The following is a 15,345-nucleotide window of genomic DNA, read 5'->3' on the forward strand; positions in this document are numbered from 1 at the left end:
GGCTGACTAGTCTTGTGTTCACATTGTGCGTGGCTGACTAGTCTTGTGTTCACCTTGTGCGTAGCTGACTAGTCTTGTGTTCACCTTGTGCGTGGCTGACTAGTCTTGTGTTCACCTTGTGCGTGGCTGACTAGTCTTGTGTTCACCTTGTGCGTGGCTGACTAGTCTTGTGTTCACCTTGTGCGTGCGTGGCTGACTAGTCTTGTGTTCACCTTGTGCGTGGCTGACTAGTCTTGTGTTCACCTTGTGCGTGCGTGGCTGACTAGTCTTGTGTTCACCTTGTGCGTGCGTGGCTGACTAGTCTTGTGTTCACCTTGTGCGTGGCTGACTAGTCTTGTGTTCACCTTGTGCGTGCGTGGCTGACTAGTCTTGTGTTCACCTTGTGCGTAGCTGACTAGTCTTGTGTTCACCTTGTGCGTGGCTGACTAGTCTTGTGTTCACATTGTGCGTGGCTGACTAGTCTTGTGTTCACCTTGTGCGTGGCGCTGGCTCCGGCTCTCAGCAGGTACTGCACCGTGTCCATGTAGTTGTTCTCACACGCCTCCATCAGTGGCGTCCGCTGGTCTTCGTCACACATGTCCACGTTGGCTCCGGCCTGAAGCAGAAAGTTTTTCATTTTAAAACATTAAGACGTTAAGGCTCGGGACCAGAGGAGTAGGAAGAGGACTGGAAGGTGTTTTACCTGTACGAGCATGTGGCAGATGTCCCGGTATCCTCCCTCAGCAGCAGCGTGGAGCGGCGTGCGTTTGTTCTGAGACTCCATCTTAAAGTTAGGGTCGATACCGTCCACTGGGAGGGAAACGGAGAACGAGACCAGCTCATTAAAAACGGTTAAAACAAGACACATTTTCTACCACTTCTAAATCTAAGGTTTTTTTTTATCCTGGAAAGAACCAAATAATTTGCAGTAGGTGGGTGAACATACCCAACATGAGCAGGACCTTCTTGAGTTCTCCCTGTTTGGCCGAGAGGTAAAGTTGTTTGGGGTGAAAACGAAGCTTCTTGGGTCTGATGGAAACAAGCACAGGGTGAAAAGAAATGTCAGCAGTTGTCCAAGAGTTCTGATTCTGATAAATCAGGACGACACTGTGGCGGTAGAGCTTACTTCTCTGTGTCCAGAGCCACCAGGATGCTCTCCAGAGTCTCCCTCGACGTCCCTGGAGAGATGAGAGTTCCCGGCCCGGCCAGCAGTGCTGAGCTCCTGGAGGACCCGGGGACAGCCGAGGGGTCCGGTCCGTGTGCAGATCGACCCGGCAGAGAGCTGTCGGCCCGGCCGCTGACCTCTGACCCCAGAGCCAGACGAGAAGAGCTGCAGAACCATTTCATTTATCCGTTTATTTAACAGGGACAGTGCATGGCTCTCAGCCGGACCAGAGTTAGCTACTATACCAGGGATGGGCAACTTAAATGCTGCAGGGGGCCACAGTTTTTCATGTTCTCTACCACAGGGCCACATATAGGAGCGTGCACTTAACCAGATATGATGAAGCTGCAATTTTAAATATGTTTACAGTGCAGTAACTTAACATATTTCATGCTCAAATGCATGTTTAACAGTATAAATAGGAATACAAAAGGTTTGAAGCAAATAAAAAATAACCACTTACTGTGATTTCTTTATTTTTCAGTGCAAGAACAGCAGACCAACATTAATTGCAAGAAGTAATTTTTTGCATTTTTTACACTGCACTTTTATTTTTTTTCATGCTCAAATGCATGTAGTTGTACTGAGGCCTCCAGTTGCCCATCCCTGAACTAGCTAAATTTCATCTGTAGTCCCTGGGCAGGAACAAATAACATCAATCTAACACAAACAAACAAGCCTTTCAAACAGCAACAACAAAGTTTCACACTCTTAAAACACAATAGAACACAAGAGAAAAGTCACAGTATTAAGACACAAAACAATGTTGAAATACAACACTAAAGAGATTGCAACATAGTGAGCTAATGTTTTTAGAGTTTATAGTTGGTCGGTGCATGATGGAGTGGATTTAAGCCATGATTTTATTTTATATTTAAAACCAAAAAATGTGCTGATGTCTCACCTTCCAGTGGTGGTGTCGGCTCGGCCCTCGTGGGCCCCGGGGGTGGCAGGTCCGTGTGCGGGGGGGACGGTGGAGGTGGTGTCGGCCTTGGCGATGGTCACCTCCTTGGCCTTGCCGGCTTCTTCTCCACAGTGAGGACAGAAGCTCTGACCCTTCAGCACCGAGGCACAAGCTCGATGGAAACGGTGAGAGATGCTCAGATCTGGTTGGCACTCCATGAAGGTCCCCTGCACCACGAAAACAAAAAAAAAAATAAACGTGTTGGTGGATCATCTGTGGTCCTACGCCCAAACTAGAACTCTGACAGCTTTACCACACCAATGTGAGTCAGAAAACGAATTTTCCTACATTTCTATTTATTAATTATTTCTGTAGAGTGGTATCTACAGCCTCGAGCAGTTTCCAAATTCATTTTTTGACAAATTTTTCTCTCCCTCTGCACTCTAGCGATGATGTCATCCACTCTAGCCTGTCCATAGGGTAACATTGGGGGGATTTTTTAGCGAATAATTTGAAAACCGTTTGCAGAAACCCTTAGAAAAGTCATAGCACACTTGTCAGGGCCGGGCCGGCCCGATTTTTTTAGTCATCGTCCTGTATTGCATTTTAAAGCGTCCTTGGGTTTCTTAAATTTAATTTATTACTATTAGTAATTATTATCAGTGCAGCTTTTGATACCATAGATCACTCTATTTTAATTAAGCACCTCAAAGCCTGGGTGGGCATCAAGGACTCTGCACTTGATTGGTTTTACTTTTATCTTTTAAAAAGAATCTTCTCGGTCACCACAGGTAATTATGCTTCTTCGTCAGCTTGCATTACCTGTGGTGTACCGCAAGGTTCTATTTTAGGTCCAATTTTTATTAAAAAAACTCACTTCTTAAATCACTCTCTCTTCGTTTTTGCCGAATAATTTGAAAACAATTTGCCGAAACCCTTAGAAAAGTCATAGCACACTTGTCATGGCCGAGCCGGTCATTTGATACCTTTTTAGTGTATGTGACCAAAACTCTGGGAGGAGTAGTCGACCGAAAAAAACACGGAAGAAACGGAAGAATAAAATCTAGGATTAAGCCCAGTGAATAGTATATAGTGTGCTTTTTCAAGCACACTCAATTATTTCTGTATAGAGGTATCTGCGGTTTCCAAATTTATTTTTTGACAATTTTTTCTCTCCCTCTGCACTCTAGCAATGATGTCATCCACTCTAGCCTCTCCATAGGGCAACATTAAAAGGTTTTTTGGGGTGTTTTTGCAGAATAATTTGAAAACTGTATGTCGAAACCCTTAGAAAAGTCATAGCACACTTGTCATGGCCGAGCCGGTCGATTTGATACCTTTTTACTCTCCCTCTGCACTCTGGCGATGATGTCATCCACTCTAGCCTCTCCATAGGGTAACATTGAGAGGATTTTTTGGTGCGTTTTTGCCGAATAATTTGAAAACCGTTTGTCGAAACCCTTAGAAAAGTCATAGCACACTTGTCATGGCCGAGCCGGTCCATTTGATACCTTTTTAGTGTATGCATTTGCTAACAGCTGAAAAATACAAGATGTTAATTAGTATCCCATCTTCCCCAAAGCATTTTCTTTACATGATTCAGCTTGATAAATCCACAATCATCCCAGTCAGACAGGACCATGGAGGCCTGAGAGAGAGTTTCTACTCACAGCCCTGCAGAAGAAGCCACAGCCGGGGCAGCACTGGTGCTTCACCATGCCGTTGCGGTGATCCTCGCACAGAACCAGCAGCTGGACCGAGTTGGAGGGACGCATCATCTCGTGTTTGAGGATGGCGCCCTGGCAGCGGGTCAGCTGCCCGTCCACGCTCTCCGTGGCCATGCACTTCCTGTCGGCCAGCGTGAGGATCTCTCGACTCTTGGGCGTCTCCATGCGGCAGCTGCAGAGCGGCAGCTCCTGAGCCTCTTCCATCGCCGAGCCTGCAAAGAGACAGAGCCTGGCTTTAATCTGCAGTTAGAGACAAAGACTAGAATGACATTTAGATAGATGGAGACTTTATTTATCCAGAGGGAAATTAAAGCATCCAGTAGCAGCATTCAAACATATATTGAACATACAGTCATGGAAAAATGATTAAACCAAGACACAAACACCAAAATACACAAAATGACCAAAAATAGATGTTAAAATGACCAAAAGTACAGTCATGGAAAAAGTATTAAACCACCCTTTTTCTTCAATTTCTTGTTCATTTTAATGTCTGGTTCAACTAAAGGTTCATTTGTTTGGACAAATATAATGATAACAACAAAAATATCTGATAAGAGTTTAATTTAAGAGCTGATATCTAGACATTTAACATGGTTTTATTGATAATGATTTTGGTTATTACGAAGAATGTTTCGATGACTGTAGATGTTAAAATTACCAAAAAAGACACAAATTGACCAAAAATATATGTAAAAAGTATCAAAAAACACAGAAAATGACCCAAAAAAGACAAAATGACCCAAAAAAAAACAGAATTACCAAAAGACACAAAATTATTAAAAAACAAAAAGACAATTATTTAAAAAAGACACACAATTACCAAAAAAAAAAGACACAAAAGTAATTTAAGGGACCTTCCGCACACAACACATGCCTTTTTTTTTTTATTTTGTGTCTTTTTTTAGTCATTTAGTGTCTTTTTTTGGTAATTTTGATTCATTTTGGCCCCCAGGTAATTTGAGTTTTAGACCCCTGATGTAGAGACACAAATGACACGCCATCATGTAAACAGGATAAATAACATTTAATAAGCTTATTTAGTTTGTTAAATAAAAGGACAATGTATAGAGGAAATGTCACCTTAAATTACTTATGTTGTGATCTGGCGCTATAAAGAAAATAAAATTAACTTGATCGTGTGGAGGGGTGCCATTGATAATATAGTAGTAGAGGAAACAGTGATATATGACTTTTGGTCCATGGCGCCCAGCCCTAACTGTAGCTGCTTCATAATTTTATGAGCTGTCATGACGTCACAGTAACTCTCTGTTCCAGTGAACTCAAACAAACCGTCTCTCTCTTTGTTCAGGCTGCAATTTGCATAAAAAATTTAGATTTATTTTGCAGCTGGCTTTATCTTCTGATGTTGTTTAGATAAGACAGAGAGCCAACGGGAAACTTTTACTACACAAAACTCTCACTGGAGTCATACTAAAGCACATAAGAACAATAATAATAGGTTATTATGAACAAGTTGAACAAGTTTCATAGCCAGGGATGGGCAACTGGAGGCCTGGGGGCCACATACGGCCCGCCCCCTCACTTGAAGTGGCCCTCAGTACAACTACATGCATTTGAGCATGAAATCTTAAAAGTGCAGTAAAAAAACACAAAATTACTTCTTGCAATTAATGTTGGTCTGCTGTTCTTACACTGAAAAAAAACACAGTAAGTCATGGGTCTCAAACTCGTGGCCCTCGTGACGATATTTTGTGGCCCCCACCTTGATATGAAAGTTTAATGTGAGTTTTATATGAATGGCACTTTACCGTGTTGTGTGTGGAAGGTCCCTTTAATTACTTTTTTGGTAATTTTGTGTCTTTTTTTTAATAATTTTGTGTCTTTTAAAAAAAAATACGTTTGTCTTTTTAAATATTATTTTTGTCTTTTTTTAAGTACTTTTGTCTTTAATATTTTTTTGTCTTTTTTTAAATAATTTTGTGTCTTTTTTTGTAATTCTCTATCTTTTTTTGGTCATTCTGTTTCTTCTTTAAGTAATTTAGTTTTTTTCTGGCATTTTGTGTCTTTTTTTTTGTAATTTTGTTTCTTTTTTTGGTCATTTTGATACTGCCTCCAGCAGTCCCCAGGTAATTTGAGTTTGAGACCCCTGCAGTAAGTGGTTCTTTTCTATTTGCTTCAAACCTTTTGTCTTCCTATTTATACTGTTAAACATGCATTTGAGCATGAAATATGTTAAGTTAATGCACTGTAAACATATTTAAAATTGCAGTTTCTTCATATCTGGTTAGTGCACGCTCCTATATGTGGCCCTGTGGTCGTGTCCATGAAACATTGTGGCCCCCTGCAGCATTTAAATTGCCATCCCTGGTCTGAGCTCACCTTTATTCTGAGAAGGAGCCGCTGGTTGTTGTGTCTTGTTGCTGCTGACGGACTCGGAGGAAGGAATCTGTTCGTTCTCTTTGACTTCAGCCGGCTGGACCGGAGGAGCTGCAGCCTGAGGCTGATCCATGGCCTCCAGATCTGAGAACAGAACAGCAGCAGGAGACAAGATCCACTGTTTATAATCCATCTCAAGGACAGAACACAAGCCTGGACTGTTGAGCAACTGTAAAAACTTCAACAATTAGTGTCCTCAGCTCCTCAACAAACACTGAGATTGGTGAAACTACGCCTACGTCTTTAAAATAAATGTGATGCAGGTATCAAATTCAGATTATTCAAATTTACTAATATTTAAATTCAGTGTATGTATGAATGAAGTTCAATGAAGTTCATCAGTTTGTTTAACCCTCTGGAGTCCATCTATTTATTGTTATATACAGTCATGGAAAAATGATGAGACTTCTGTTTGGTTTCTTGTTCATTGGTTATTATCAAGAATGTTTCCATGACTGTAGATGTAAAAATGACTAAAAAAAAGACACAAATTGACCAAAAAAAAGAAACAAAATGATTAAAAAAAAAGACACAAAATTACCAGAAATATATGTAAAAATGAACACACACTTGACTTTTGTGTCTTTTTTTTGTCTTTTATTGTCGTTTTTGGTCATTTTGTGTCTTTTCACATCTTCTTCTGGTCACAAAATGACCAAAAAAGAAAAAAAAATGTACAAAAGAGACAAAATTACTGACAATTATTTGTTTCTACCAAGATAAAAAAAAAAAGTTTTTGTGTCCTTTTTTTGTCTTTTTGTGTCTTTTTTTTGTCTTTTTTGGTCATTTTACATCTTTTGTTTCTTTTATGGTCTTTTGTATCTTTTGTGTGTCTTTTTTTGTCCTTTTTTTTGTAATTTTGTGTCTTTTCACATCTTCTTTTGGTCACAAAATGGCCAAAAATGAAAAAAAATGTACAAAAGAGACAAAATTACTGACAATTATTTGTTTCTTACCAAGATAAAAAAAAAAACTTTAGATTTAGAAGTGTTAGATAATTTATCTTGTTTTAAGAGTTAATTTCTTATTTTAAGTGTACAACATTTAATAATCTTAATTTAATAAATCTTGTCAAGGTAAATTATCTGTCCATGCAGCAAGATCATTTCCCTCAGATTTACGGTTTTATCTGGTTTTAGACACTTTTTTTTTTTTTGCAGTGCAGAAAGAATGTCTGTTCTTTAAAGTTTGGATTGGCATCGTATTTTAAAGGGAAACATTTATTTCCTATATTTTCAGATGAGCTGATGTTGCAGGAGGCACTAGGAGCAGCTGGATTAATGTGAGAGGAAACAACCACCTTTAGGTTTTATCCTCCTCTTGCGTTTCCTGGAGGGCCGGAGCCAGGCGCTGTCTCTCTTTAGCTTCTTTTTCAACTTCTTCTTCAGACTGGACTCTGTGCTCTGAGGCAGGACGACACACAGCAGCTTTCACTAACACTTCTGGATTCACACACCATGTGAGATGAAGTATTTAAGTATTTAGGCTGATTGTGTCTCTTACCAAGTCAGACTCTGTCCCCTCTTCTTCTCCTTCCTCCTCTCCAGACTCCTCAGACTCCTGCTCATCTCCCACCTCCACCACACACACAAAACACTGTTTTATCACCACATTTTACAGTTTAACACATTAAAACAGGCTTCAGTCTACATTATCAGTGATTGTAGTGATGCTTGGATGGAAATATAAAGTTTTGGGGCTGATTATAAGCTCACCTGGGGAACTGGCTTTTCCACAGACACCAAGTTAAACATCTGACTGAATTCTTGTTCCTGAAATGTTTCAATTAATTCCTTCTCGTCAACACGGATACTTTTTAACCTACCAAATTAATCAGTAACTCATTTATTACTTTCCCAAAGGTAACCAGTTACTAGGGGTGTGACGATGCTCTCAGCTCACGAGAACTAGACGAGACGAGACGAGATTTTAAGAAAACTACAAAGACAAAATATCTGACTGGACCAACTGACTTATTTAACCGAGTTGCATTTTGAAATGTTTTATTATAACTGTTTACATGCATGATGTAAGCATGAGCTTTTAATAAACTTCTTCCACAAATTGAAACTAAAATTTATAAAAGTTAAAATAAAATAAATTAAACGCTTTTGAATGCTTTTGCTTTTGAAGTGAAAAACAATATGATTAAACACGGGAGAAGCAACTATGGCCGCCATCGCTAACTGTGCACAATGTCAGCAGCTGATCATAAGCAAACCGGCATGGCTAATTATGCACAGCATATCCGCTGATCGTAAACAAACCGGCATGGCTAATTATGCACAGCATATCCGCTGATCGTAAACAAACCGGCATGGCTAATTATGCACAGCATATCCGCTGATCGTAAACAAAGCGGCATGGCTAATTATGCACAGCATATCTGCTGATCGTAAACAAAGCGGCATGGCTAATTATGCATAGTGTCTCCGCTGATCATAAAATATGCAGCATGGCTAATTATGCACAGCGACTCCGCTGATCATAAACATAGTGATCGTGAATTAACCGGCATCGCTAACTGTGCACAGAGTGTCTGGTGCTTGTTGTAAACAAACAGAGTTTGCTAAGTGAACACCTCCTGCAGCAGCAGCACATACACACTGTACTGCTACAGAGCTAACTGTTAGCCTGTTAGCACATACACACTGTACTGCTACAGAGCTAACTGTTAGCCTGTTAGCACATACACACTGTACTGCTACAGAGCTAACTGTTAGCCTGTTAGCATTTTGCAGACTGGACGCTAAGGGGTTAACATCCCCTTCGGCTCTGCAGCTGGGAGAGACTGCTGCAGGAAAACTGTGCCGCTTCGATTCGTTCTTACTCTTCTTCACGAGGCGACGGCTCCTGCGACGTTATTCTGGCTGCTTGGTGCTTCTCCTCCTTCTCCTCTTTTGGCTAGCTCACAAATCTCGCGATTAAGAATTTTAACGCAACGAGAAATATCGTCGAGTTTAATCTCGCGAGATCTCGTCACACCCCTATCAGTTACTGCCTGACTTGTATCAAAACATTAAAAAAAACTCTTTGTACTTTCTGCACACAATGAAAACCATTTCATACCACACTTCTACAATGCTGCTTTAAGTTCTGTGTTTGTATAAAAGATGATATGAATATAAGAACAGACTGTTTCAGTCCCAACCTGAGAGATGTTTTCAGACGCTGCTTCCTGAACAGCACTGACCGGCTCTTCTGCTGGCTGCTGCCGCTCCTCTTCCTCAGACTCCATTTCCTCCGACTCTTCCTCTTCAGATGCATTTTCAACCTTCTCCCCGTTTATGCCTGCTACCTCTTTAGTCTGTGAAACAGAACAGGACTAGATAATGCTTATAACAGTCTTAAAATATACAGTTCAAATATATACTCTGTCTGAAAGGTGACATCAATGCACTGTGCATTAAACCTGTAAACTTGTATTCTTTCTAATGGCCAGCAGGGGGCGACTCCACGGGTTGCAAAAAGAAGTCAGATTGCATAGAAGTGTATGAGAAAAATAACCTACTTCTCACTTGATGCATTACCTCATTTCTTCTAATGAGTTTTTATGGTCTCGATCACTAGTTTGTTAATCAATGTGGTATGATGTTTATTTGATAACATTTGACAGCTTTTTTTATTAAATATCTTAATATTAATTTACTAAACTCTTCTGTCTTATTGTTTGTGTGCAAAAAGAAACTATGAAACGCTCTGCTGTCAAAAGCAGTTAGTTTAAACTAAATGTGCTCTTGTTTTTATGTTCTGGATGACTCTTTGCTATTTAATTTTAACCCCACATATACGCCCTACACTTATTGTTTTGTAATAGATTTAAATATATGCATTTGATTGTTGTGTAATTGTTTTCATGATTATTTTTGTATTGTTTTGATCTTTTGTGTTGTATTTTTCTTATTCCAATGGTTTTTCAGTGTACACCTTTACAGGTTTCTGCTGCATCAACACATGTATTTTTATGTGTCATCATCTATGTGTTTTATATTGTTTATATGTGGAATAAAACTAAACTAAACTAACTTATGGTCACGTTTACAGGAAAACAGAGAATGAAGGGTGTGGCTACCAAGTCGTTACCACAGCAACCTGTTGAACACGATGGAGTGATAGCAATGTTTATTCATGGTATTGTGTACATTCAACCAGCTGTGAAATTTTCATCTTTGAACTTTCACCGTGTGTTTTCAGTTCACGGAACATTTTGGCCACCTAAAATCATCTTGTTCAGCTTTCAGTTGTACTTAAAGACACTCTTATGCAGTGCTCAAAGTCAAAAGCTTCACCTTTAAATAACAGCTTTAGCATTGATGATGGAGTTGCCATGCCAACAGCAGCTTCCTAGTAGTTATTCCTGACTTTACAGATGATTGTTAGGGGGGAAACAGTTTGACACACAAGCAGAAGTGAATTAAATGGAAGCAAATGACAGTTGATGATTAAAATATCATGCACAAATGTTTCTGAGGGCCGCCATTGGCCTTTTGGCAGGGCTGCACAATTAATCATATCTCTCCTGCATATCTAATCAACACTTTCTACACCAGTAGTCCACCAACCACCAGGGGGCGGGGCCGTTTTTCTCCCCTGTAAAAAGCCTGGTTGCTGATTGGATAGAACGCTAAACAGGATGTGACGTAGTACTGGACGCCAGAACAACACGCGACATTTTTAAAAGCCGGCAAAGCAGTGTTGACAACTTAGCAACTTTGTTGCTATATTTAGCGACTTTTCAGACCCCCATAGAGACTATTTTTCAAAAAAGCAACTGGCGACAAATCCAGCGACTTTTTCCTTTTTTATTTATTTATTTTTTCATTTTTGCGTGTGTTTTTTTATGTGTGTGTTCTGTGTGTTTTTATGGGGGGGGTTGTAATTTTTTTGTGTGTTTTTTTTTACACGTTTTTTGCTTTTAAAAAAAGTGTGTTTTTTGTATGCTTTTTATTTGCGTTTTTGTAATTTTGTGTGCATTTTTGTTATGTTTTTAGTATTTTTTTGTGTGTGTTCTTTTTTTAAATGTTGATCCAGTGAGTCAAAATGACTTGATAATAATGAGGATAGCATGACATGTTGATCATTATTTAAGTTGCATATACAGACAGAATGAAAAAGAGTCAAAAACCAACAAAATATCCCCAAACTCCAAAGAATCAAGTAAGGGATCTGAATATTTTTTACACCACTGAATGTATGACACCATTCACTGACCTCCAAAGCATGCAAGATTGGAATGAGTTTAAAAATGAATAGTAATGAATGAAGTGATTATGATGTCAGCCACGTGGGGAAAAAAAAGAGACGTCACTTAAAATCATGTTTGTTTGTTGTAATAAATGAGAGGAACTCAGACCTGTGGGCTTTTGGCAGACTGTTGTAGTTCTTTAAACATTTCCAGCACAGTTCTCTGCTTTAGCACTTTGGTTTTCTTCTTGGGAACCAGACTGTACATTCCCATCCTCCTCTTCTTCTTACGGGACGACAGCCCTCCTGAGTAAGGACCTGCAGCAGCACACAGCCAGAGAACAACAACATTAACACATTTACAGCCAAACTGTCACTGATTATAGTCTCTGAAACCAGCAGTGGGTCAGTTTCTGTCACGTGTTTCTGGAAGTCTGTCTGACCTAGATGGAGCTTGGCTGGAGCCGGAGGAGCTGGAGTGGCTGCAGGAGCTGCAGAAACTGGAGGAGCTGCAGGAGCTTCAGGAGCCGCAGTAGCTGGAGGTGTTGCTCTAGCTGGAGGTGTTGCTGTAGCTGGAGGTGTTGCACTACCTGGAGGTGTTGCACTACCTGGAGGTGTTGCACTAGCAGGAGCTGGAGGAGCCGGAGGTGTCGCGGGAGCTGCAGGAGGTGCTGGTGAAGCTGAAGAAGCGGTTTGTGCTGAAGCTGGCGTGTCCGGTGAACTCTGAGGTAGATGGTTCTGAGCGGAGGACTGCTGAGAGGATTTCTGAGCATCAGGTGCAACGTGAGTCTCCGTTTTCTCCATTTTGGCATTCTTCGCTTCTCTTAATTCCCTGTTAAGAAGCTGAAAAAAAAACACATTTATGATCACTGTGTTACCAAGTCTTTCACTTTAAAGTCTATTTGTTACTGGAAAGTAGATTATAAATTTGTCCGTAAGAACAATTTGCCTGTGGCGAGAACAGTTTGTTCTCAGGTCACATGCAAGTGGAAGGGAACTTGGCTGAACGTTAACCAATACACACAAGAGCTCGCTCACATTTTGTGTTGTTAAATATTAATAATCATCAGTATTTTTTTTAAATATTTACACTTATTAAAGATTAGATGTTTTGTTTTGTTTTCAAATTCAGTGAGTTTTAATGAGTTTTTAGAGTGAGTTTGCTCGTTTTAATGAGTTTTAGTTGTAGTTGTTTTGTAATGGTGTATTTGTTGGGTGCCAGATTCAATAAGGTCACAATAAATGTTTCCTTTATTTCCTTTGTCTGATCCATCTCAGCCCCAATAAGTTTATTAAGTCATAAAACCAGATAGATGAAATAGATTTCATATCAACCAAAAAGGTTTACGGATGAAAAAAGTTGACAAAGACGAAAACGAAGGACATTTTCACTATAATTTTAGTTAGTTTGAGTTAGTTTAGTAACCACAAAATACAGTTTCAGTTAGTTATCGTTTTTTACAGGAAGTCGCTTGTGTTATTCATTGTTGTTGATTCTGAGGATTCTGATTGGCTTGCATGGCTTTATCCTTCTCCCTACACTGCCGCCCATATAATAGGCATAGTCATAATGTCGCTCGACGGTGTATTTATGCGGGTTGATGTAAATGCCTACTGTTAAAAGGGTTTTTTGATGAGTTTTTCCCTGTTAAAAGGTTTTTTGAGGAGTTTTTCCATTCTAAAAGGGTTTTTTGAGGAGTTTTTCCCTGTTAAAATTTTTTTTTGAGGAGTTTTCCCCATTCTAAAAGGGTTTTTTGAGGAGTTTTTCCCTGTTAAAATGTTTTTTTGAGGAGTTTTCCCATACTCAAAGGGGTTTTGAGGAGTTTTTTTCCCCTTCTCATAGGGTTTTTGAGGAGTTTTCCCATTCTCAAAGGGTTTTTGAGGAGTTTTTCCCTGTTAAAAAGTTTTTTTGAGGAGTTTTCCCATTATAAAAGGGTTTTTGAGGAGTTTTTCCCCTTCTCAAAGGTTTTTTTGAGGAGTTTTTCCCCTTCTCAAAGGGTTTTTGAGGAGTTTTTCCCTGTTAAAAGGGTGTTTTGAGGAGCAGTACAGTACTGCTCCTACCTACCTCAACTCCCTGATTCAGACATATGCTACCTCACGACCGTTGCGCTCTTCCAATGAACGGGGCCTGGCTCTACCCCCCGTTGGCAATCCAGACTCTTTGCATTTCTTGTTCCCCGCTGGTGGAACACACTACCAGTTCAACCAGAGCAGGGGCGTCCCACTCTACCTTTAAAACCTCCTGAAGACCTTCAGAGAGCATCTTCTCTCCTAGCACCACACGATTATTCTACTCCTCAAAGAATTGTCACTAGCACTTATTGATGCACTAATGGCTCTTTTTGCACTATACCTTGATTCTTTGCTTTTACTCTTCCTGTAAGTCGCTTTGGATAAAAGCGTCTGCTAAATGACTAAATGTAAATGACAACTTTTTTGAAAACGGAGGGGGGGAAATATTAGTTTCTCTAAATACCCTGCTATGTATAAAGGTGGCCTAATGGTGGTGGTTTACCTTCTGTGCCGGGCTGACAGCAGGTCTGGACATGGTCTTGCGTGCTCGGTGGATGGTGACGGGTGCAGGAGTCGGGGCAGGAGACGAGGCTGTGCCGTTTTTAGTGTCCGGTGTCTCCTGTCCCGACGTGGTCCCCGTACCGGGGTCAGTCCTTAGTGCACCTGAACTCTGCACGCACCCCCCCGGAGATTTGGCCGTGTGTCCCCCCGTTGGTGAGCCCGAAGGCAGCAACCAGTTAGTCCTATGAGGGGAAACTCCCAAACCCTGTGGTGCTGCAGCAGCCTGGTCCTGCTGCTGCTTGGTGAGGATGAAGCCGTTGCTCCCCGTCACCGAGCCGTGCGGCGGCTCCGTGTCCGACATGCCGTTCTCATTCACCAACAGTAAAGTCTTGTTGTGGTTGGGGCTCTTGTGCCTCGTGTCGTCACATTCGGTGCCGTTGAGCATGGTGTCTGCTGCAGGGGAGGAGGCCAGTCTGGCTGCTAACGCTCGGTCTCCATCTGGGGAAGAAGAAAAACATGCTGATTACGATGCAAATAGCTGATTTTAATATGTTAGGTGGATTAGAGGGGACTTTGACTAATACCTGGTTTGTCCTCTCCGTTGCTCGCTGCACCGACTTCCTCTTTCTTTGCGGCTGCACCCTTCACCTCCACGCTGCCCTTAGCTAGACCAGCGGGCTGCAGGGGAAAGGAAACACAGGTCAGAATTACTTTATCTTCATTGTCAATCAATCAGTTAGTTGGAAAATATTCAAAAAGTTCCATCACAAGTTCTCAAAGCCCAGAGTTCTACCATAAGGCCTAAAAATAAAAAAGATATTCAACTTGTGATATCAGTGCAGAACAAGGTTTTAATAGTTTTGGATTTTTTTATTAGATTTAGTTTTAGTTTCATTGTGATTTTTTTGTTTTCAAATTCAGTTAGTTTTTAGAGTGAGGTTGCTAGTTTTAATTATTTTTTATTTTTGGAAAAGTTTTAGTGTTAGTTTGAGTTTAGTTTTTATTAGTTTTACTCTAGTTTTTATTAGTTTTACTCAAGTTTTTATTAGTTTTACTTTAGTTTTTATTAGTTTTACTCTAGTTTTTATTAGTTTTACTCTAGTTTTTATTAGTTTTACTTTAGTTTATTAGTTTTACTTTTGATTTCGTTGTCATTTTTTGTTTTAAAATTCAGTTAGTTTTAATGGGTTTTTAGAGTGAGTTTGCTAGTTTTAATTAGTTTTTATTTTTGGAAAATGCTTACTTTTAGCTTTAGCTGTGAGGATTTCTGCTTTGGTCTGTTTTATATTAATGTAAACTGAAAAATGTGGAGGTTTCAGACTGTTCTGAAAGTATCGATACTCAAAAAAGTATCAATACTAAAACATTGTATCCGGATACGATACTCATTTTCAAAAGTATCGATCCAAGAACTTATTAAGCAGCTAAATCATACAACCTCAAAATATTGTTCTAATTGTTATTGTTTATTG

The 15,345-nt window shown here is 40.0% G+C and overlaps 1 protein-coding gene across 2 annotated transcripts in view; it reads right to left on the reverse strand.

The window, feature by feature from the left end:
* ehmt1b (euchromatic histone-lysine N-methyltransferase 1b) overlaps positions 1-15,345 on the reverse strand; it is a 57,333-nt gene that overhangs the window by 21,068 nt on the left and 20,920 nt on the right. The window contains exons 2-16 of one of the 2 annotated variants that reach the window (XM_059357432.1): positions 14,458-14,551; positions 13,875-14,371; positions 11,803-12,202; positions 11,529-11,677; positions 9,327-9,482; positions 7,891-7,947; positions 7,679-7,750; positions 7,476-7,578; positions 6,119-6,259; positions 3,719-3,987; positions 2,049-2,275; positions 1,106-1,309; positions 926-1,008; positions 683-789; positions 473-595 (exon numbers count right to left, since the gene is read on the reverse strand). In XM_059357432.1, the coding sequence (XP_059213415.1) occupies positions 473-595; positions 683-789; positions 926-1,008; positions 1,106-1,309; positions 2,049-2,275; positions 3,719-3,987; positions 6,119-6,259; positions 7,476-7,578; positions 7,679-7,750; positions 7,891-7,947; positions 9,327-9,482; positions 11,529-11,677; positions 11,803-12,202; positions 13,875-14,371; positions 14,458-14,551 (2,682 nt within the window). The remainder of the gene's footprint in view (positions 1-472; positions 596-682; positions 790-925; positions 1,009-1,105; positions 1,310-2,048; positions 2,276-3,718; positions 3,988-6,118; positions 6,260-7,475; positions 7,579-7,678; positions 7,751-7,890; positions 7,948-9,326; positions 9,483-11,528; positions 11,678-11,802; positions 12,203-13,874; positions 14,372-14,457; positions 14,552-15,345) is intronic. The other variant, XM_059357433.1, reaches the window with a different exon arrangement.

This window comes from Centropristis striata, chromosome 19 (genome assembly GCF_030273125.1).
Source record: "Centropristis striata isolate RG_2023a ecotype Rhode Island chromosome 19, C.striata_1.0, whole genome shotgun sequence".
NCBI lineage: Eukaryota > Metazoa > Chordata > Actinopteri > Perciformes > Serranidae > Centropristis > Centropristis striata.